Consider the following 21,563-nt stretch of genomic DNA (forward strand, 5'->3'; position numbering starts at 1 on the left):
ATATCTTCGAATTCTCTCAACTCAATACCCCTTCCTTTTTTCGTAAATGCAATTAAATATACCTTATATGCTTGGATCTGTGCTTGGAATACCAAGATGAGTGACAAAAATAAATATTCTTGTCTGGCACATGATTAGTACTTATAATTAGTCATTTGACTTTTTCTTTTTTACAGTATTTTAAAAGTTTGAAATTATATCCTTTGTATTTAGCAACGAAGAATGTTTAGATTTCCCAATTCTGTCAAGCATCGCCAGCGTTCACTTTATGGAAGGATATTTGACTGGAGTGGACATTATATGCCGAGGCAGTATTTTGAAGTGTGATTTAGGTTCCTATGGATCACACATAAGCTCAATACGTTGCAAGTTTTTAGATAAAATTTCTTGAAATGGGGTAGTGCCTGCCGTTGCAGTGCACACACCCAAAACATTCTATGCACAAATTATGATTAAATAACGTTCCACTGGTAGGTTGGCACAGTAGACACTCAGCTGTGGCAGAAATTGGTAATCAGGCTTTTAAAGTCTCTCCTTTTTGGGCCATATGTGTGGGAAGTCAAGCCTACCTCTTTCCCCAGTGGTTTTATAATCATTTTATTGTATTCTCTTATTCCTAGCTGAAATTTCTAAGGATATTTTTCTATCAGAAAATTTAATAATAAATATTTAAGGAGCACCTGGATGGCTCAGCCAGTTAAGTACTGGACTCTTGGTTTCTGCCCAGGTCATCATTTCACAGTTCATGGGATTGAGCCCTGCCTCAGGCTCTGTGCTGACAGCGCAGAAGAATCCCCAGGAATTCTCGCTCTCCCTCTCTCCCTCTCCCTCTCCCTCTCCCTCTCCCTCTCCCTCTCCCTCTCCCTCTCCCTCTCCCTCTCTCTGCCCTACCCTGACTTGTGCTCTCTCTCTCTCTCTCTCTCAGAAATAAAGAAACATTTAAAAAATATTTAACATACATGGATGTTGATATTGCAGATATTTAGTCTTCTGTCTATGATTCATAAGAGGAAGTTTGAGTACTCAAATTGTTTTTCCTCTGGTAACACTTGTGCAATGTCAGTTTCAACTACTTGCGGAATTCTAGCTAATAGGTTTCATTTTTATTTAAATGTTCATTTATTTACTTTGAGAGAGAGAGTGCACGGGGGAGGGGCAGAGAGAAGGAGAGAGAATCCCAGGTAGGCTCCATGCTGTCAGGACAGAGCCTGGCTTGGGGTTCAGTCTCACAACTGTAAGACATGTAAGACATGAGCTGAAATTGAGAATAGGACACTTAATCTACTGAGCCACCGAGATACCTGGTTTCATTTTTATTTGTTAGTTTATTATAAAAGTAATATTTTCTTATGTGAGAATTTCAGTTAGCACAAAATTTGAAAACTTCTTTCTTTTCCTGGTTATTACACTGTTTATTCTAATAACTTAAAGGCTTCTACTTGAATTTTTAGAAGAAGATTAAAGTGTGGTTATGTTGTTGAATATATTATATACTTGAAAGTAATATAACGCTATTTGTTAACTATACTGGGATTAAAATTAAAAACTTAAAGAAAAGTGTTATTGTATTGATGTTGAAGTGAAAAAGGATCTGCAAATTGGAAGAGGAAGCAAATTACAGTTATGTATCTTTTTAAAGCAATGAAGTTCACGATTGCTTTAGTTTTTTTTTTTAATGTTTGTTTATTTTGAGAGAGAGTGAGAGTGTAGAAAGAGAGAGGGAGAGAGAAATTCTAAGCAGGCTCTGCCCTGTCAGCTCGGAGCCTGACTCAGGGCTCAATCTCGTGAACTGTGAGATCATGACCTGAGCAGAAATCAAGAGTCAGATGTTCAAACGACTGAGCCACCCAGGTGCCCCATGATTGCTTTAGTTTTAATATTATTACAGTTTGTCGGGGTGCCTGGATGACTTCAATTGGTTGAGCGTCTGACTTCGGCTCAGGTCATGATGTCACAGTTTGTGAATTCAAGATGGGCATGGGGCTTGCTGCTCTCAGTGCAGAGCCTACTTCAGATCTTCTGTCCCTCTTTCTCTCTGTCCCTCCCCCTGCTTGTATTCTCTCTCTCAAAAATATATAAAACATTTAAAAAAATTTCAGTATTATTATAGTTTATTAAAAATATTTACTTAGTTTTCCTTTTATAAGATGTCGTACTATAACTATGATTGTGTATGATTTCATAGTTGATACGTCATTTATAGAATATTGTAGATGTAATGGTATATTTTATATTTCATAGCTTATGTTATGATGAAAATCACTATTTTTTTTAAGATTTTATTTTTGGGGTGCCTGGGTAGCTCAGTTGCTTAAGCGTCCACCTCTTGATTTTGGCTCAGGTCATGATCTCAGAGTTTGTGGGATTGAGCCCCATGTTGGACTCTGTGCCGACAGTGAGGAGCCTGCTTGGGATTCCCCTTCTCTCTCTCTCTCTCTCTCTCTCTCTCTCTCTCTCTCTGCCCCTCCCCACTCATGCACACATTCTCTCTCAAAATAAACATTAAAAAAAACAAGATTTTATTTTTTTTTTTCAACGTTTATTTATTTTTGGGACAGAGAGAGACAGAGCATGAGCAGGGAAGGGGCAGAGAGAGAGGGAGACACAGAATCGGAAGCAGGCTCCAGGCTCTGAGCCATCAGCCCAGAGCCCGACGCGGGGCTCGAACTCACGGACCGCGAGATCGTGACCTGGCTGAAGTCGGACGCTTAACCGACTGCGCCACCCAGGCGCCCCAAGATTTTATTTTTGAGTAATCTCTACACCCAACGTGGGGCTTTGAACTCACAGCCCCCAAGATCAAGAATCGCATGCTCCACCAACTGAGCCAGGCAGGCACCCAGACAACCACTCTTAAGTAACTTAGAATGGTTAAAACTTGAGCATGCTTCAGAATCTCCTAGATCACTTGGAGAGCTTATTGAAACACAGATTGCTGTGGTCCAAGAATTTGTATTTTTCTTTTTTTTTTTTTTTTTTTATTCTTTTTAGGCTGGCTCCGTATCCAGTGTGGGGTTCAGACTCACAACTCTGAGATCAAGAGTCACATGCTCCACCAACTGAGCTAGCCAAGCACCCCCAATAATTGGTATTTTTAACGAGTTCCTAAGTAATGCTGCTACTGGTCTGGGACCACACTTTAAGAATCACTGACACAGAGGGGCACCTGGGTGGCTCAGTTGGTTGAGTGTCTGACTTTGGCTCAGGTCATGATCTCTCATGGTTCGTGAGTTCAAGCCCCACATCAGGCTTTGCAATCATGTTGGGGGGAGCCTGCTTCAGGTTCTCTGTCTCCCTCTCTCTCTGTCTCTCCTCTGCCAGCTTGCACTCACTCTCTATCTCAAAATTAAATAAACATTAAAAAAAACTTACAATTAAAAAAAATCACTGACAAAGAATTGGAAATTATGAGGTTAAACACTGCCAATGTTTCAGCTGAATCAGTTTTACACTTTAGAATAAAGTTTTAGAAAAGAAGTCTATAGAAGTCCTGCCCAAAGAGTTGTCTGTAATGTCTGTATCTGTGCAGTTTAATATGGTAGTCATCAGCCACATGTGGCATTCAGCATTTGAAATGTGGTTAACACGGCTGAGGGACTAAATTTTTGTGTTATTTAACTTAAATAGCCCACATGTGGCTAGTGGCGGCCGTGTTAGTGCTGGTTTATGGAAATAAAGAATATAGCTATTTTATAATTATGGGCTAATAATGTGCTCTTGAAACAAATTAAAATAACTGTGAGCCTGCTTAATCCAGGAAATGTGACAATTTAAGTAATGTTTATATTAGAATTTATTTTCTACTATTATTGGGAACATTTCAAGTCATGGCCACGTAAAACAATGTGTTTTGTTTTGTTTTGACCTATTTTTATTTGTTAAAAAATTTCAATCCACTGCCCTAATATATCAGTTATTTTTACTTTGCATCTTTGTGTCATTTCTCATATACTCTCCACATAGAATTTGTCATTCAGCCAACCGATATTTAACTCTCTTCTGTATGCCAAACTCTAGGGATGTAGCACTCAACAAATATTGTCTCTTGTAGGTTACTTCTAATGGGAGCAGACAAGTGAAATAGCTGGTATGTCACATTATAAATGACAGAGTAGGGAAGGAGGCTGAGGAGTGTGGGGTGCTAGATTTGTAGTCGTAGGGGAGAAGGCCTCACCAAGGTGTCATTTGAACAAAGAGTTGGTGGAGGGGAAGAAGTTCTAGCTAGGTAGATAGAGCTGCGGGACAGGCATTCCAGGCAGAGAAAATTGCATGTGGTAGATTTGGATTAGGGGTGTGGGAGAAAGACTGAATCAAGGATATGATAGCAAGGTTTTGGGCCTGAGCAGCTGGAATGATCTGCCATTTTCTGAGCTGGAAATAATAAGCGAGTGAGCAGCAGGGACTTTGAAGTGGTGGGGAGGAGGCATGCAAGGAGGTGGGGGAGAGCAGGAGTTTAGTTTGGGGGATGTTGTGTTTGAGATGCTTATAAGACATTTCAGTGGAGACTTTGAGTAGGCATTTGAATAAAAATTATGATGGTTTGTGGTTTTTGTATCCTTATTTATTTCTGCAAATAAATTGGAATTATTTTCTTTTTGTATTTAGAGAGTCAGTTCTTAGGACTAGTAGCATAACTAGTGGGAAAGAGAATATTCCAATAATTTTATCATGTGTGTTCATGGGCCAAATATAACCAGCTAATAAAATCCTCAGGGATTATTTTCAGAAATTGGGGCAGAACATACCTCCTTATTTGACTTGTTTCAGGTCAGTTTTATGGGTACATACTAAGAAGTAAACTTACAGTACATTGAATCAGATTTAATTTATACGATGAGGGGGCCTTTAATATTGTGTCTACTTAAATTTAAATCATTTAAAATTAAATGAAATTAAAAATTCAGTTTCTTAGTCACACTAACCATATTTCAAGAGCTCAGTAGCCACATGAGACTTAGGAAGGAAGGAAGGAAGGAAGGAAGGAAGGAAAAGAAAAAAGAAAAGAAAAGAAAGAAGAAAGAAGAGGTGCCTGGGTGGCTTAGTTGGTTGAGCATCTGCCTCTTGATTTGGCTCAAGTCATGATCCCAGGGTCGTGGGATCAAGCCCTGTGTCGGGCTCTACACTGAGTGTGGAGCCTGCTTGAGATTCTGTCTCTCCCTCTGCCACCTCCCCAACTTGTGTGCATGCTCTCACTCTCTCTCACTCTCTCTCTCTCTCTCTCTTAAATAAATATCCACATGAGGTTACAAGCTGCCTGTTAGTGCAGACAGAACATTTCCATCATTGTAAGTTCTATTGGGCAGCACTAGATCTGGATGTATTATCTATTACATTCTATTTAATGTGGTCTTGGGTCCATTGCGCTGTTCCACATATTTTTATTAGTATTACGTTTAGCTTTGACCCTCATGCTTTAAGAGTAGCAGTTAAAAAACAAGATATTCAGACAACGGTGATCAAGATGATGAGAGTTCGGCATTTTATATGGTGATTCGATGGGATTGAGGTTGTTTGGTTTAGCAATGAGAAAGCTTAAGAGAGCAATCGTGTTTAAATATTTGAGGAAATGTCATGTAGTAGAGGGTCAAACCAGGACAACTGGGAGGCAGATTTTGGCTCATTATAAGGAAGTATTCACAATGCTATCCCAACAATTGAAGAGTTGGCTTTGAAAAATAATGTTTTTTGTCACTGGATATGTTGAAGCAAAGAATGACCGTTTTCTGTAAGGGATGTTGTAGAAGAGACAGGTCATCAGCTTTGACTGTGTGCTAGACTTCCACGGACCCTTCCAAATCCAGCATTCTGTAATTGTATTTATTTATTTCTTTCTAATTTTTTTTTTAAGGTTTATTCATTTTTCAGAGACAGAGTGTGAGCGGGGGAAAGGGCAGAGAGAGAGGGAGACACAGAATCCGAAACAGGCTCCAGGCTCTGAGCTGTCAGCACAGAGCCCGACGCAGGGCCCAAACCCATGGACGGCGAGATCATGACCTGAGCTGAAGTCGGACGCTCAACTGACTGAGCCACCCAGGCGCCCCTGTAATTTTATTTTTTAATGTTTATTTATTTTGGGGGGAGAGGGAGAGAGAGAGCAAGAGAGAGAGAATACACAGGGGAGGGGCAGAGAGAGAGGGGGAGAGAATCCCAAACAGACTCCGTGTTGTCAGTACAGAGCCCTATGAGGGTTTTGATTTCACAAACCATGAGATCATGACCTGAGCTGAGATCAAGAGTCAGACGCTTAACCAACTGAGCCACCCAGGCACCCCAAGATTCTGTAATTTTAAACATGTCATGGATTTCATAAAATCAGCTGTGGGGTTTGTGTATGTGTGTGTTAGGAGAGAGCCACAGAAGTTAACATTTGGTTACCTGTATTTTAGAGTTGTGTATAACATTTTAGTTTGTCAAATGTGAGGAGTCCAGGGAACATGCTGCTTTAAGAAATAGTGTCAAAACTGGCTCGCCTGGATGGCTCAGTCTGTTGAGCACCCAACTCTTGATTTTGGCTCAGGTCATGATCTCATGGTTGTGAGATTGAGCCCCGCATTGGGCTCTGTGCTGACAGCGCAGTCTGCTTGGGATTCTCTCTCTCCCTCTATCTCTGTTTCGCACCCTCTCTCTCTCACTCTCCAAATAAACTTTAAGAAAAGAAAAAGAAATAGTGTCAAGACAAATAGTTAGCTTTATGTATCTATTAGGAGTGATAGTTCAAGGAAAGATGTGGGTATTTACTAATTTTTTTTTTAAGATGTGGGTTTTTAAAAATTTTTTAATGTTTATTTGTTTTTGAGAGAGAGAGAGAGGGTGAGCGAGTGGAGGAAGGGCAAAGAGAGGGGGACAGAGTTTCCAAAGTGGGCTCTGCACTGATAACAATGAACCTGATATGGGGCTTGAACTCAAAACCACGAGATCATAACCTAAGCTGAAGTCAAACACTCAACCAACTGAGCCACCCAGGCACCCCAAGATGATTTTTTCTTTATTAATTATCTGACAGAGTGCTACATTAGTTTCAACTGTACAACATAGTGATTCGACAACTTTAGCGAGAAAGATGTATTTAGAAAAAAAATTTTTTTAATGATCATTTACTTTTGAGAGAGAGAGAGAGTGCAAGCAGGGGAGAGGCAGAGAGAGGAGACACAGAATCCAAAGCAGTCTTCAGGCTCTGAGCTGCCAACACAGAGCCTGGCGCCAGGCTTGAACCCATTAACCGTGAGGTCATTGTCTGAGCCAAACTTGGACACTTAACTGACTGAGCTACCCAGGCACACCAAGAAAGATGTATTTTGAAATAATCTCTGGTACTTAGATGATATGCTTTATTGTAACTTGCCATCACATGAAATTCTTCTTTAATTATAGTGTGAATTTAAAACTAATCTCTTTCCAGGGGCACCTGGGTGGCTCAGTCGGTTGAGCATCTGACTCTTGATTTCAGCTCAGGTCACGATCCCAGGGACATGAGATTCAGCCCAATGTCAGGCTCCATGTTGAGCATGGAGCCTGCTTAAGATTCTCCCTCTCCCTCTGCCCCGCTTCCTCTCTTGCATTCTCTCTCTCTAAAAACAAAATAAAATAAAACAAAATAAAATAGAATAAAATACAAAATAAAATAAAAACAGAAACTAATATCTTTCAGACTTTCTATACCCAGAGTGTCTCAAGCTCTGCTTATCTCATGTCTAATTCTCGGTAGGAAACAGGTGCACCCGGGTGGCTCAGGTCATGTGTGACTTTGGCTCAGGTCATGATCTCACACTTTGTGAGTTCGAGCTCTGCATCGGGGCATTCTTCCTGGTGTGTTCAGTGCTTCATATCAACACAGACTCTCTTCTTTTTCATTTCTACCAGGATTGCTTCTATTCTTCTATTCTCCCAGGTCACGAATCTTGAAGTAGTCATTGATTCTTTTAGACCGTTACCACATTAACTGAACAGTTCTTCCAGATGCCTTTTTTTTTTTTCAACGTTTTTTATTTATTTTTGGGACAGAGAGAGACAGAGCATGAACGGGGGAGGGGCAGAGAGAGAGGGAGACACAGAATTGGAAACAGGCTCCAGGCTCCGAGCCATCAGCCCAGAGCCCGACGCGGGGCTCGAACTCCCGCACCGCGAGATCGTGACCTGGCTGAAGTCGGACGCTTAACCGACTGCGCCACCCAGGCGCCCCCCAGATGCCTTTCTTGGTTTGCTTCCACTGTAGTTTCATTGATACTTTCCCAACCTAGGTCCTTAGTTCACGCTTGGAGTGATAGACCTCCAAGTGTCTGATAGGTTGTCACACTTTCCCTTTCCCTTCCCTCAGCTCTGTTCTACACATTATACTGATTTTCCTAATATACCGATTTCTGATAAGTTGCTTGCCTTCCCAGGCTCCTGTTGCTTGCTGTATTAAACACCTTTTGCTTAGCTTTGCGGCCTCTTTAGGGCCTTATACAACTAACTATTCCCATGCTCCAACTCCAGTTCTGTTCTTCAGGCTGATTTCATTTTCCTCTTCATATACTGTGTGCCTGAGGGTACCTATTCAGCTGCTATAACAAAGACCAAAATAACAATGGCTTACCATAATCAAAGTTTCTCTATCCTGTAACAACTAAGTAATTCAGAGCTAATATGGTGGTTCCATAGTGTAGAGCACAAGGATCTCTCTTGTGCTTCCTAAAGTCTTTTCCTCATCTGAAAGATTGAAGATAGTTTATTTACCTCCATCATTTCCATATTCCAGCCAGTGGGGTGAAGATTGAGGAAAGAGAAAAACCCCCATTCCTTTTTAAGGGGATGATCTGGAAGTTGCATACATAATTTCTGGTATGTTCCATTGACAAGAGCTTAATTGTAAGATTATAGGTAACTATAGAGAAGCTAGGTAATGCATTCTGTTAAAATTCTACCACTGTGAAGGAAAAGGACTCTCACTACATCTTAGATCTTGCTAATTGGAGAGTATATTTATGTATGTGTGTGTAGTGTGTGTGTGTGTGTGTGTGTGTGTGTGTGTGTGTGTATATATATTATATATGTATGTATATAAATACAAACCGTCTGTGATAAAGGGTTGGGAGAATTAAGATTAATTTTTAGTCAAGTAATATGTACATGGTTAAAAGATAAAATCATACAGAAGGGCTTTTAGTGAAAAATAATGATTGGTTGGCCCTATTCCTCCCCACCCCTAGACTCATTGCTTAGATGGAACCACTTGTGTTGTTTTGTTTTGTTTTGTTTTGTTTTTAGTGGGCTCCATGCACAGCGTAAAGCCCAACGTAGGGCTTGAACTCATGACCCAGAGATCAAGCCCTGAGCTGAGTTCAAGAGTGGGATGCTTAACCAAGTGAGCCATTCAGGCACCCCGGGAACCACTTTTAACTATGTTTTTTTGGTTCTTCTGTTAGTTACCTTCATGTCTTTAAATCATGTGGTTAAACTGTCATTTCTTACTTTATCAACTTTGGACATTATCTGTTGACCTCCTGCCAAGATGGATGAGTATTTACACCTACTCCTCCCCCATCATAATTTTTGCTTCCTTTTTTGTGGTTACCTTTGTAACTTTAAGTAATATACTTTAACCTCACTTTCTTGTTCAATAATTCATAAACTAACACTACCTCTGGTAACTTTGTAAGAAAGGATACCAGCGAGCTCTTCCTCTCATTTTACAACTTATTAGTGGGTCTTTTACATTGTCAAAATTGATAGTTTGCATTTTGTTCTGAGCAGTAAATAAATTTTCTGTACATTGTTGTTTTTTTAATGTTTTCAATTTATTTATTTTTGAGAGAGAGAGTGAGTGGGGGAAGGCGGAGAGAGAGGGAGACAGAGGATCCGAAACAGGCTCTGCACTGACAGCAGTGAGCCCAACGTGGGGCTTGAGCTCACAAACTGCAAGATCGTGACCTGAGCCAAAGTCGGACACTCATCCGACTGAGTCACTCAGGTACTCCTGTACTTTGTTGATTTTTAAGTGTTGAAAATCAATAGTCACCAGTGATGATAACTCATGGCTGAGTTATGTAGTCTGCTGTGCGTTTATTCCCTGCCTTCTGTTTCCAGTATCACAAATCCCTCCTACTATTGTAGAGGAATAGTCAGATATTTTTCCTTATTTTGTATTACATCAATTGCTTTAAATCCTGTCACATTTTAGTTTTCTTTCATATCTTTTTTTTTTTTTTTTTTTTCCGGAACTTATTTCCCTCTGCACCCTTCTCCACCCCTGAAGTTAAGAAGAGAAACAGAGGGACGCCTGGGTATCTCAGTCGGTTAAGCATCTGACCCTTGATTTCAACTCAGGTCATGATCTCACAGTTCCTGATCTCAAGCCCCATGTTGGGCTCTGTGCTGACCACGTGGGCCTGCTTGGAATTCTGTCTCCCTCTCTGCCTGACCCTCTCCTGCTTGCTCTCTCTCTCTCTCTCAAAAATAAATAAATAAACATTAACAAAAAAAGATGTTTTTAAGAAAAAAAAAAAACAGATACCTTCTCAACATGGCTCTAATCTCTTTAAGTTTTTTAATTATTTGGTTTATGGCTTGGATTCTACTACATTCTCCTTTTTGAACCTTCTTATTTGGATCAATTGCTCATTTGGACCAACACTAGCCATTATTATAATTATTTAATTAAGGTCCTTGGTCCCTAGGGTGCAGGAAGATTGGGTATGGGTGGTTATAGAGCTGTTCGCTATTTCAGAAAGCCTGATGGTAATTACACATTTACTCATAATTGGGCTATCCACGAAAAGTGAAACATTAAATTATTTTAATGTTTGCTAAAAACAGTTCAGGGTGCTGGCAGTTATACATGTCAGATTACCAAAAATGGTAAAATGACTTAATAACTTAGTAAATGTAGCTTGGTTTAGGCATCTTTCAAAATACGGAATTTGGGGCAAAAATAAAAAGAATATTGTGAAAATTTTGGAAACTACCCAATAATGGCATAATAAGGGTTGATACTGAGACTTGATGTGTTCATCTTTTTAATAAATAGTGACATACTTTTAAAAACCATTTAGAGGGGTGCCTGGGTGGCTCAGTTGGTTAAGCGTCCAACTCTCAGTTTCAGCCCAGGTCATGATCTCCAGGTTCATGGGCTTGGGCCCCACGTCGGGCTCTGTGCTGATGGTGTGGAGCCTGCTTGGGATTCACTGTCCCTCTCTCTCTGTCCTTCCCCTTCTCATACTGACTCTCTCTCTCAAATAAATAAACTTTAAAAAATTAAAAAAAAAAAAGTAAGAAACCATTTAGAGGGGCACCTGGGTGGCTTAGCTGGTTAAGCATCTGACTCTCCATTTCGGCTTAGGCCATGGTCTCACAGTTCTTGAGATCAAGCCCTGCATTGGGTTCTGCACTGACAGAGTGGAGCCTGCTTGGTATTCTCTCTCTGCCTCTGTCTCCATCTTTCTCTCTCTCTTTCAAAAATAAATAAATAAACATTTTAACAACAACAACAAAGACCATTTAGAGTTTTTAGTAAATTCCATATGCCTACATAGAGTAAGAAAGTAGCCAAAGAAACTCATGTGAGTTTGATAGAAGTGTATTACCTAGCTTAAGGGAAGTAGTCTGTTCACTTTGGTTTTTAGAATGTGCCTGGAACAATATGTTTGATTTTAGATATCACACTTTTAAGTATCCATCCAAAGAATGAATAAGTGAATATGATGATGGTTTTAAAAACTGATGAATATTGGAGACATTGAATGAAGCTGCTAAATCTGAGAAAGATAAGGCTTGCATCTTAAAGATATGATAAGTGGTCATATGTCTTCAGATGAATGAAAAATGTTGGCTGGATAGAAAATTCAGTATTTCTTTTGTGGCTTAAGAGAGCAGTACTAAGGGTTCATGTAAGTAAGTTGTAAAGAGGGAGATTTCATATTAATACAGGGAAATATAATAGAGTGATTTGAATGTGGAAATCTTCAAATAGTAATCATGATACCAATTTATGAAGAAGTTAGACTTTAGGGATCCTAAGACCCCATGTAACCTTGAGAGTCTGTGAATCATCTCTCTAGAATTTGAATTGAGTTCAAGACCAAAGAACCACTCAGTTATTTTGGGGGGCACCTGGGTGGCTCAGTCAGTTAAGTGTCTGACTCTTGATTTCAGCTCATGTCATGATCTCATGGTCATGGGATCGAGCCCCACATCAGGCTCTGCGCTGAGCATGGAGCCTGCTTTGGGTTCTCTCTCTCCCTCTCCCTGTCCCTCTTCCTCTGCCTCTCTCGCTCTCTCAAAATAATAAATAACATTAAATAAATTAATAACATTAATAAATAAATAATAAATAAATAAATAACAAAAAGAATCATTTTGGGAAATGAATTAGAAGTCACTAAGCTATTTGAATATGTTAGTGGAAGTCAAGTGGTTAGTAGGAATGTAACATCTCAATTTGAATGGCCCTACATCTGATTTGCTCTGAGGTCTTAGACAACTTAGTCTCTAAACTCAATTTTATCATCTGTAAAATGGAGTAATAATAGTGCTTACTTTTTAAAAAAATATTTATTTATTTTTGAGAGAGAGAGAGAGAGAGAGACAGAGCACAAGCAGGGGAGGGGCAGAGAGAGAGGGAGACACAGAATCTGAAGCAGGCTCCAGGCTCCGAGCCGTCAGTACAGAGTCTGATGCAGCGCTTGAACTCACTAGCTGTAAGACCATGACCTGAGCCAAAGTCAGACACTCAACTGACTGAGCCACCCAGGCACCCCAATAGTGCTTACTTTATAAGATTGTTAGAGATGGCATAAGACTATTTGTAGTTCACAAGTTCATACCTTAACAGGGGTAGTGTATATAATATGGGTAGGATTTTGTCTGGCACAGGGTTATGTTTAGTAAATAATAAGTCTTATTGTGATTTAAAATTGTTTTGAAAATGCTTTCACTGTTTTATTTATTTCACTATTTTATTTTATTTTATTATTTTATTTTTTTTTATTATTATTTTTTTCAACGTTTATTTATTTTTGGGACAGAGAGAGACAGAGCATGAACGGGGGAGGGGCAGAGAGAGAGGGAGACACAGAATCGGAAACAGGCTCCAGGCTCTGAGCCATCAGCCCAGAGCCCGACGCGGGGCTCGAACTCCTGGACCGCGAGATCGTGACCTGGCTGAAGTCGGACGCTTAACCGACTGCGCCACCCAGGCGCCCCTCACTATTTTATTTTAATAAATTTCACAGGTAGCTTACTTAAAGTTATTTGTGTAGAAATAATATTTCCCATGGGGGTTAATTTACTCAAAATTTATACTACTTTATTTTATTTAAAAATGTTTTTAATGTTTTATTTATATTTGAGAGAGTGAGAGAGACAGTGTGCAAGGGAGGGGGAGGAGCAGAGAGAGAGGGAGACACAGAATCCGAAGCAGGCTCCAGGCTCTGAGCTGTCAGCACAGAGCCCGACATAGGGATTGAACCCTCAAGCCATGAGATCATGACCCAAGCCAAAGTCGGACTTAATCAACTGAGCCACCCAGGCACCCATATCCAAAATTTATAATATTTTAAAATGAAAAGACTAAATAAGTTTGTCTTTGCCAGTCTAGGACTATTTACAATGTTTTTCTTTCTTTTTTTTTTTTTTAATTTTTTTACATTTATTTTTGAGAGACAGAGAGAGACAGAGCACAAGTGGGGTAGGGGCAGAGAGAGAATGAAACACAGAATCCGAACCAGGCTCCAGGCTCTGAGCTGTCAGAACAGAGCCCAACGTGGGGCTCAAACTCACAAACTGTGAGATCATGACCTGAGTCAAAGTCAGATGCTTAACTGACTGAGCCACCCGGGCACCCCTTTACAATGTTTTTCTATTTCATGTGCTTTGTTTGCTAATTTTTAAGTATATTCTTTTGTTATTTGGAAGGTTTGTGTTTATACCTTTTGCAGTGTCTTTAAACTACCTTTTCTATTTGCTATCTGGTCAGTCAGTATTAAATGGTATCCTTTGATTCCCCCTATTACCTACATAACAGTCAATGATCTAATTCTACTTTACCCCTTTTTTCTCCTCTCATTGTTTACAGATGCATTTTTTTTTTACTTTGTCAGAACCATATGACATTTATGTATTATTCCACCCATGTCTCTACCCCTGTTTTAGTCTTTGCTTTACAGTTGGTTATGTGTCCTTTGATGATGTATCCCTGTTTATCTCTTGGTTAGATGAAGCACATCCTCTGGAAGATATCTCAGAAGGGCTTGTCTGACATTCCCAGAATTCTGGCACATTCAAAACATCTTTTCTCTAAACTTGATATTTGAAGGACAGTTTGACTGGGTATAAAATCTTTGGTTTACACCTAAAAAAACATCTTTATTGAGGTATAAATCAGCTAATTTTAAGATTACAATCTGACGGGCACCTGGCTTGCCCTGTGGGTGGAGCATACAACACTTAATCTCGAGGTTGTGAGTTTGAGCCCCATGTTGGGCATGGAGCATACTTAAATAAAATCCTAAAAAAAAAAATTACAGTTTGAAAAATTTGACAAATATAGTTGTGTAACCAACACCCTAATGATGTAGAATAGGGATTAGCAAACCACAGCTCAGAAGCCCATTCTGGTCTGGTGTCTATTTTTAGAAATAAAGACTTACATTACTTAACACAGCCATTCCCTGTATTTGGTATTGTTTGTGTTGTTCCCACACTACATTGACAGAGTTGAGTTGTTGCAACAGAGACTATTCGGCCTGCAGAGCCTCAAATATTTACTATTTTGACCTTTATGTAAATTTGCTGATCTACGATCTAGAACATTTCTTTTACCCACAGAGTTTCTCATGTTGCTTAGCAATCAATCTCCTTTACCCCTAACCTCTAGCAATCACAGATCAGCCTTGTGCCATTATGATTTTGACTTTTCTAGAATTTGATATAAATTGTCATATAGTGTACAATCTATAGGAGTCATACAGTATATATGGCTTCTTTCACTGACATTAATGCTTTTGAACTTTATGTTGTTGAATGTATCAGTAGTTTGCTGTTCTTGTTGTTTTGTGGGTTTAAAAAAATTTTTTTTTACATAAACTCTACCCACAATGTGGGGCTTGAACTCTCAAACTCATGACCCAGAGATCAAGAGTCGCATGCTGTATGGACTGAGCCAGCCAGGTACCCAGTAATTTGCTTTTTTAAATTGTTGATTTGTACTTTCTTTTCTTGAATTTCTTGAAAATGTTGCTTTATTCCTTTTTTGCTCTGAATTTTGCTCTTAGGAAATCTGACGGTTGCCCAATTTTTTTTTTTTTAATCCTTATTACATAACTTGATTTTTTTGCCTTGAGGCTCTGAGGGTTTTTTTTCCTTGCCTTTAAACTCTGATAGTTTGCAACAACCTCTTTGACCTCAGCCACAGGAATTTCTTACTTGACATATCTCCAAAGGCAAGGGAATTAAAAGTAAAAACGAATTATTGGGACCTCATCAAGATAAAAAGCTTCTGCACTGCAAAGGAAACAATCAACAAAACTAAAAGGCAACCAATGGAACGGGAAGAGATATTTCCAAATGACATATCGGATAAAGGGCTAGTATCCAAAATCTATAAATAACTCACCAAACGCCACACCTGAAAAACAAATAATCCAGTGAAGAAATGGGCAGAAGACATGAATAGATACTTTTCTAAAGAAGACATCCAGATTACCAACAGACACATGAAATGATGCTCACCGTCACTCATCATCAGGGAAATACAAATCAAAGCCACACTGAGATACCACCTCACACCAGTCAGAGTAATGAGCAAATCAGGAGACTATAGATTCGAGGATGTGGAGAAGCAGGACCCTCTTGCACCGTTGGTGGGAATGCAAACTGGTGCAGCCGCCCTGGGAAACAGTGTGGAGGTTCCTCAAAAAATTAAAAACAGAATTACCCTATGACCCAGCAATAGCATTGCTAGGAATTTACCCAAGGGATATAGGAGTGCTGATGCATAGAGGCACATGTACCCCAATGTTTATAGCAGTGCTTTCAACAATAACCAAATTATGGAAAGAGCCTAAATGTCCATCAGCTGATGAATGGGTAAAGAAGATGTGGTTTATATATACAATGGGATACTACTTGGCAATGAGAAAGAATGAAATCTGGCCATTTGCAACAATGTGGATGGAACTGGGGGGTATTATGCTAAGTGAAATGAGTCAGTCAGAGAAAGACAGATACCATATATTTTCACTCATATGTGGATCTTGAGAAATGTAACAGAAGACCATGGGGGAAAGGGGAAGTGGGGGAGAAGTTGCAGACAGAGAGGGAGGGAGGCAAACCATAAGAGACTCTTAAATACAGAGAACAAACTGAAGGTTGATGAGGGGTGGGGGAGAAGGGAAAGTGGGTGGTGGGCATTGAGGGGGGCACCTGTTGGGATGAGCACTGGGTGTTGTATGGAAGCCAATTTGACAACAAATTACATATATATAAAAAAGAAAGAGGGGCGCCTGGGTGGCTCGGTTGAGCATCCAACTTCGGCTCAGGTCACGATCTCGCGGTTTGTGGGTTCGAGCCCCGCATCGGGCTCTGCTGATGGCTTAGAGCCTGGAGCCTGCTTCGGATTCTGTGTCTCCTTCCTCTCTCAGCCCCTCCCCAACTTGTGCTCTGTCTCTCAAAAATAAATAATTGTAAAAAAAAAGAAAAGAAAAGAAAGCTACACCAAAGTAAATAAATAAATAAATATATAAACAGACATTAAAAAAATTCTTCAAATAAAGTCTGATAGTTTTATTAGTAAATGTCATGAAGTTGGCCTGGTAATATTTTTACTTACTTTCTGCTAGGTTTTCTTTGAATGTAGTTTAAAAATTATTGTTTCTGTTTAATCAGCCGGAATGTTTTTATTTGTATTTTGTTTTCTTTTTACAGTATCTTTGGATGGAGTTGAGTTTTTTCGTTTTCCTATTTTTAAACATTTTGTGGACACAATTCAACAGTGCCTTTTTTCAGTATTGTGACTTGCAGTTTCTTTTTTTTTTTTTTTTTTAATTTTTTTAATGTTTACTTTTGAGAGACAGAGAGACAGAGTGAGTGAGAGCAGGGGAAGGGCAGAGAGTGAGGGAGACACAGAATTTGAAGCAGGCTCCAGGATCTGGGCTGTCAGCACAGAGCTGGACATGGGGCTCGAACCCACGAACTGTAAGATCATGACCTGAGCCGAAGTCGGACGGTTCACCAACTGAGCCACCCTGGTGCCCCTGACTTGCAGTTTCTTTAATGGACGATGATGTGTTGGGAGTAGTGTTGGGAAAAGGGGAGGAGTCAGCACATCTTTTTGCTCTTTTGTTTCTGTAATATCCTTAATTATCTTTTCCCTTTTGCTGCACCAAGAGACACCATCCTTTCCCTTTTTATTTGATTCTCCCCCAGAAGTAGAACTTCTCAAGGTTGCCACCTCTAGTCCCATTTAATTTTTAAATAGAACCATACAGTATCTGGTGTTTTGCTACTGGTTTCTTTCACTTAGCACAGTGTTTTCAAGGTTCGTATTATGTGGTAGCAGGAGTCAGTACTTTTATGGTTTAATAATATTTTATTGTATGGATATACCACATTTTGTGTACCCATTCATTGGTGGACATATGGGTTATTACCACGTTGGGCTATTATGAATAATGCTCCTATGCATATTTGTGTACAAGTTTCCATGTGAACATATATTTTCATTTCTCTTGGGTATACATATAGGAATAGAGTTGCTGGGTCCTGTGGTAACTCTTACCTTTAACCATTTGGGGAGCTGCCATTTTCTGAGGTGGCAGCACCGTTTTACATTTCCACCTGCAGTGCATAAGTCCTTGCCAGTGTTTGTTATCATCTGCCTTTTTGATTGTAGCCATTGTAGGGGCTATGAAGTGGTGTCTCATTGTGGTTTTAATTTGCATTTCCCTGAGCAGCATCTTTTCATGTACCTATTGGCCACTTGTGTACCTTTGGAGAAATGTCTATTCAGATTCTTTGCACATTTTGTCTCTTTACATTGAATTGTAAGAGTTCTTTATATATTCTAAATACAAGTCCCTTCCCAGATACATGATTTGCAAATATTTTCTCTCATTCTATGAGTTATTTTTCACTTTCTTGATATCATCCTTAAGGCACAGAAACTTTTAATTTTGATGAAATCCAATTTCTATTGTTTTCTCTTGTTGCTTGTGCTTTTGGTATTCTGTCTGTGAATCCATTGCCAAATCCAAGGTCATGAAGATTTACCTCAATATTATCTTCTATGAGTTTTATGGTATTAGCTCATATATTTAGGTCTTTGATCCATTTTGAGTTAATTTTTATATATGATATGAAGTAAAGTTTGAGTTTCATTCTTTTACATGTGGTTATCCAGTTGTCCCAGCACTGTTTGTTGAAAATGACTGATCTTTCATCATTGAATGGTCTTGGCATCTTCATCATCTCACCGTCTTTTAAGTTCCTTTCTTATAGCCAGTGCTGTGAAGATCCAAGTCCCAGGCCTATGTTCCGTATTTTAGTACTTAGTGCTGTTACTCCTTTTGAGGGGAATGATTTTGTGTGTGCTTCATCTGTATCCCCTGCTTCTCCTTTTTCTCTTGGAGTCTTTTAACCTCATCCCATCCCTACCCTGGTTTTCTGTACCCACAGGCTTACAGCAATGGGAGGAACTTTGTTGGAATTTAGTGTTTATTTTATAGGTAATTCGAAGTCTGAATATTCTCTGCCTTCTAGTAATATGAAGGCATGGGTCATGTGTGGTTTTATATATGCCCCTTCATGATCTTAGGTTGAGGATTTTTTGAGTGACTATGTGAAGAGATTCAGGTTCTGGTAACTGCCATTACCCTCTAGAACCTGGACACTCCACAGTTAATGAATAAATTAAATAAGTTTGCATAAATATTTGAAACTTCTCATGATGCTTTTACTGAAGTCTTATTTTTTTTTAAGTTTATTTATATGAGTAATCTCCACACCCAGCGTGGGGCTTGAACTCACAACCCTGAGATCAAGAGTCACATGTTTTTCCTTTTTTTTTTAAGTTTATTCATTTATTTTGAGAGAGAGAAAGAGTGAGAGTGTGCACACACACACACGCTTGCAGGGGAGGGGCAGAAAGAGGAAGAGAGAGAATCCCAAGCAGGGGTCGCACTATCAGCGTGGAGCGTGATGTGGGGCTCGATCTCACGAACTGTGAGATCATGACCTGAGCCGAAATCAAGAGTCAGAGGCTCAACCGACTGAGCCACCCAGGTGCCCCAAGTCACATCCTCTCTCAACTGAGCCAGACAGGCACCCCACTAAAGTCTCATTTTTCAAAGAAAATTTTTAAATGTTTATTTTTGAGAGAGAGAGAGAGAGAGAGAGAGAGCGAGCGAGCACGAGAGGGGGAGGGGCAGTGAGAGAGGGAGACACAAAATCTGAAGCAGGCTCCAGGCTCTGAGCTGTCAGCACAGAGCCCAAAACGCAGGACTTGAACTCACGAACCATGAGGTCCTGACCTGAGCTGAAGTTGGAAGCTTAAGTGACTGTGCCACCCAGGCGCCCCTAAAGTCTCGTTTTAAAGTAGTCATTCATAACGTAGCCAAATTCAGCAAAGCATATTTTGGTTAAAAAATTTTATTTCTTGAATGTTAAAGTCAAGTTCATACATTTAGTCTTACAGTTTTTAGATCTGTGAGGACAGGAATATGCTATCTTGTTTATTTGTATAATCCTAAGCATATACCATTTTGTCTGGTATGTATTAGACAGTCAGTAAACTTATTGAGTTAATAAGGGCTTTACTGAATAACAACATGGTACCATGAAGGTTATTCAAATTTAACGTATTATATTTAATCTCAAAGAATGAATAGTTGGGGGACCCATATATAATCATTACTCACCCTGCTTTCCTTCTTGAAAAATTTCTTTTCGCTTGGGCTTTGTAACAGTTTATCTACTTGATTTTCATCCACCCTTGTGACTGCTCTTTGTCCTAATCTCTGAAGGTTCTGCTTCCTTTGCACATCTCTTCAGTGTTCGCTTTTGTTTTTCTTCCTGTGTATTCTTCCCTGGCCACTTATTTCACTTCCGTTGCTTCAGTTACCATCTGTATAACTAGAAATCTTTATCACCGCCCTATATCTCTTTCCTGAACTCCAGATCCACGTGTTCCGTGGACTGCTGCGTATCTCCACCTGTATGGTCTTTAGCCATTAACTGAATAAGTAAGTTACCCTTTTCTCCTTAACTCTGCTCCTTCTGTAGGATTTCTCAAGTCAGTGTATGACATCAGCATTTCAGCCATTCTCCCCGTTCTTCCTTCAAAGCTAGTTAGTTAAGTATACATCACCTACTAAACATAACTCAAATCCTACTTTTCTTCATCCTAACTGTCCTCACTGAGGACCAGGTTGTGTTTACCTGGGTCATTGCAACAACTGCCATTCTTGCTCTCTTCCAATCCAGTCTCTACAGTGCAACCAGAGTAATTATTCTAAAATATAGCTAATCATCTCATCATCTCACTCCCAGCTTAAAATGTTTGCCTCATTCGTTTCAGAAAATGGAATCATCAAAACAGATAAAGTGTTTGAAGTAATGCTGGCCACAGACCGCTCCCACTATGCAAAATGTAACCCTTATATGGATTCTCCACAATCAATAGGTGAGCTTCTGGATTTCTGAAATTGTCACATTTTTACTCATTAACTGTATAATTTTTGTTAAGTAAAACTAGTTTGAGACACAGATATTATTACCTTGCTAATTTGAATTTTATGCCTCAGGAAGTTTCATAATCCCAAACATAATCATTTCAATAAGATGATGTTATGTGTATGAAGTATGTTTTCTGTTTTCTCAAACTGTATATAATATATATAAACAATATTTTAAACATTCTTCATAAAACATACTTTTAATGAAAATTTAAGTTTAAGCTGAGTGCTCTTTAGGGCCTCAATGTTGACTGAGGTGGTTTTTCACATTAGTATCAGTTTTTTAAATCAATATTAAAGGAAGTAAGTGTAATAAAGTAGTTATTGATTTCTCTGCTTCACTTGCCCTGAATCTTTTGGTTTGTGCTTGATTTCAGAAAGTTCTTTATTTAACTCCTTCTCCTGAAGCAGTTTTTGCTGAACTGCTGAGCCTTGGCAGTGGGCGCCTTTGAGGCTTAGAAGTGCCTCGGGATCCTGTCGGCCAGCCGCCATACTTTCTTCTTTCAAAGCACTATAACAGTCAGCAGAGAAGATCCTGGGGAGCTTCTGAACCCCGAAGGCACCTGCTACCACCGCTCAGTGAAAATTGCTTCAGATGCAGAAGCAGGTAAATAAGTTTTGAGAAAGCAGCACCGGAAGAAAAAACTTGAAAGCTAAACACTACGAAAAGATTGTGAATTACCATCAGGTGTTAGTATATAGAGCAAATTGAAGTAGGTGTTAGTCTCTTAATCTACTCGGAGTGCCAGTTAGTTGTTCAATAAGTTGTCGGAAGTATGAAGCCACTTAATTTTGCAAAGATTTTGCATACCTATTGTATATGGAAGTTTGTTTTCTTTTCATAAATCTGGGGAGGAA

At 39.4% G+C, this 21,563-nt stretch overlaps 1 protein-coding gene across 2 annotated transcripts in view; it reads left to right on the forward strand.

Annotated features, from left to right (window-relative positions):
- Nucleotides 1-21,563, forward strand: part of PCMT1 (protein-L-isoaspartate (D-aspartate) O-methyltransferase) — a 52,804-nt gene that overhangs the window by 1,365 nt on the left and 29,876 nt on the right. For both annotated transcript variants that reach the window (XM_047860560.1, XM_047860559.1), the window contains exon 2: nucleotides 20,549-20,653. In XM_047860560.1, the coding sequence (XP_047716516.1) occupies nucleotides 20,549-20,653 (105 nt within the window). The remainder of the gene's footprint in view (nucleotides 1-20,548; nucleotides 20,654-21,563) is intronic.

The sequence above is a fragment of the Prionailurus viverrinus genome, chromosome B2, assembly GCF_022837055.1.
Source record: "Prionailurus viverrinus isolate Anna chromosome B2, UM_Priviv_1.0, whole genome shotgun sequence".
NCBI classification, from domain to species: Eukaryota; Metazoa; Chordata; class Mammalia; order Carnivora; family Felidae; genus Prionailurus; species Prionailurus viverrinus.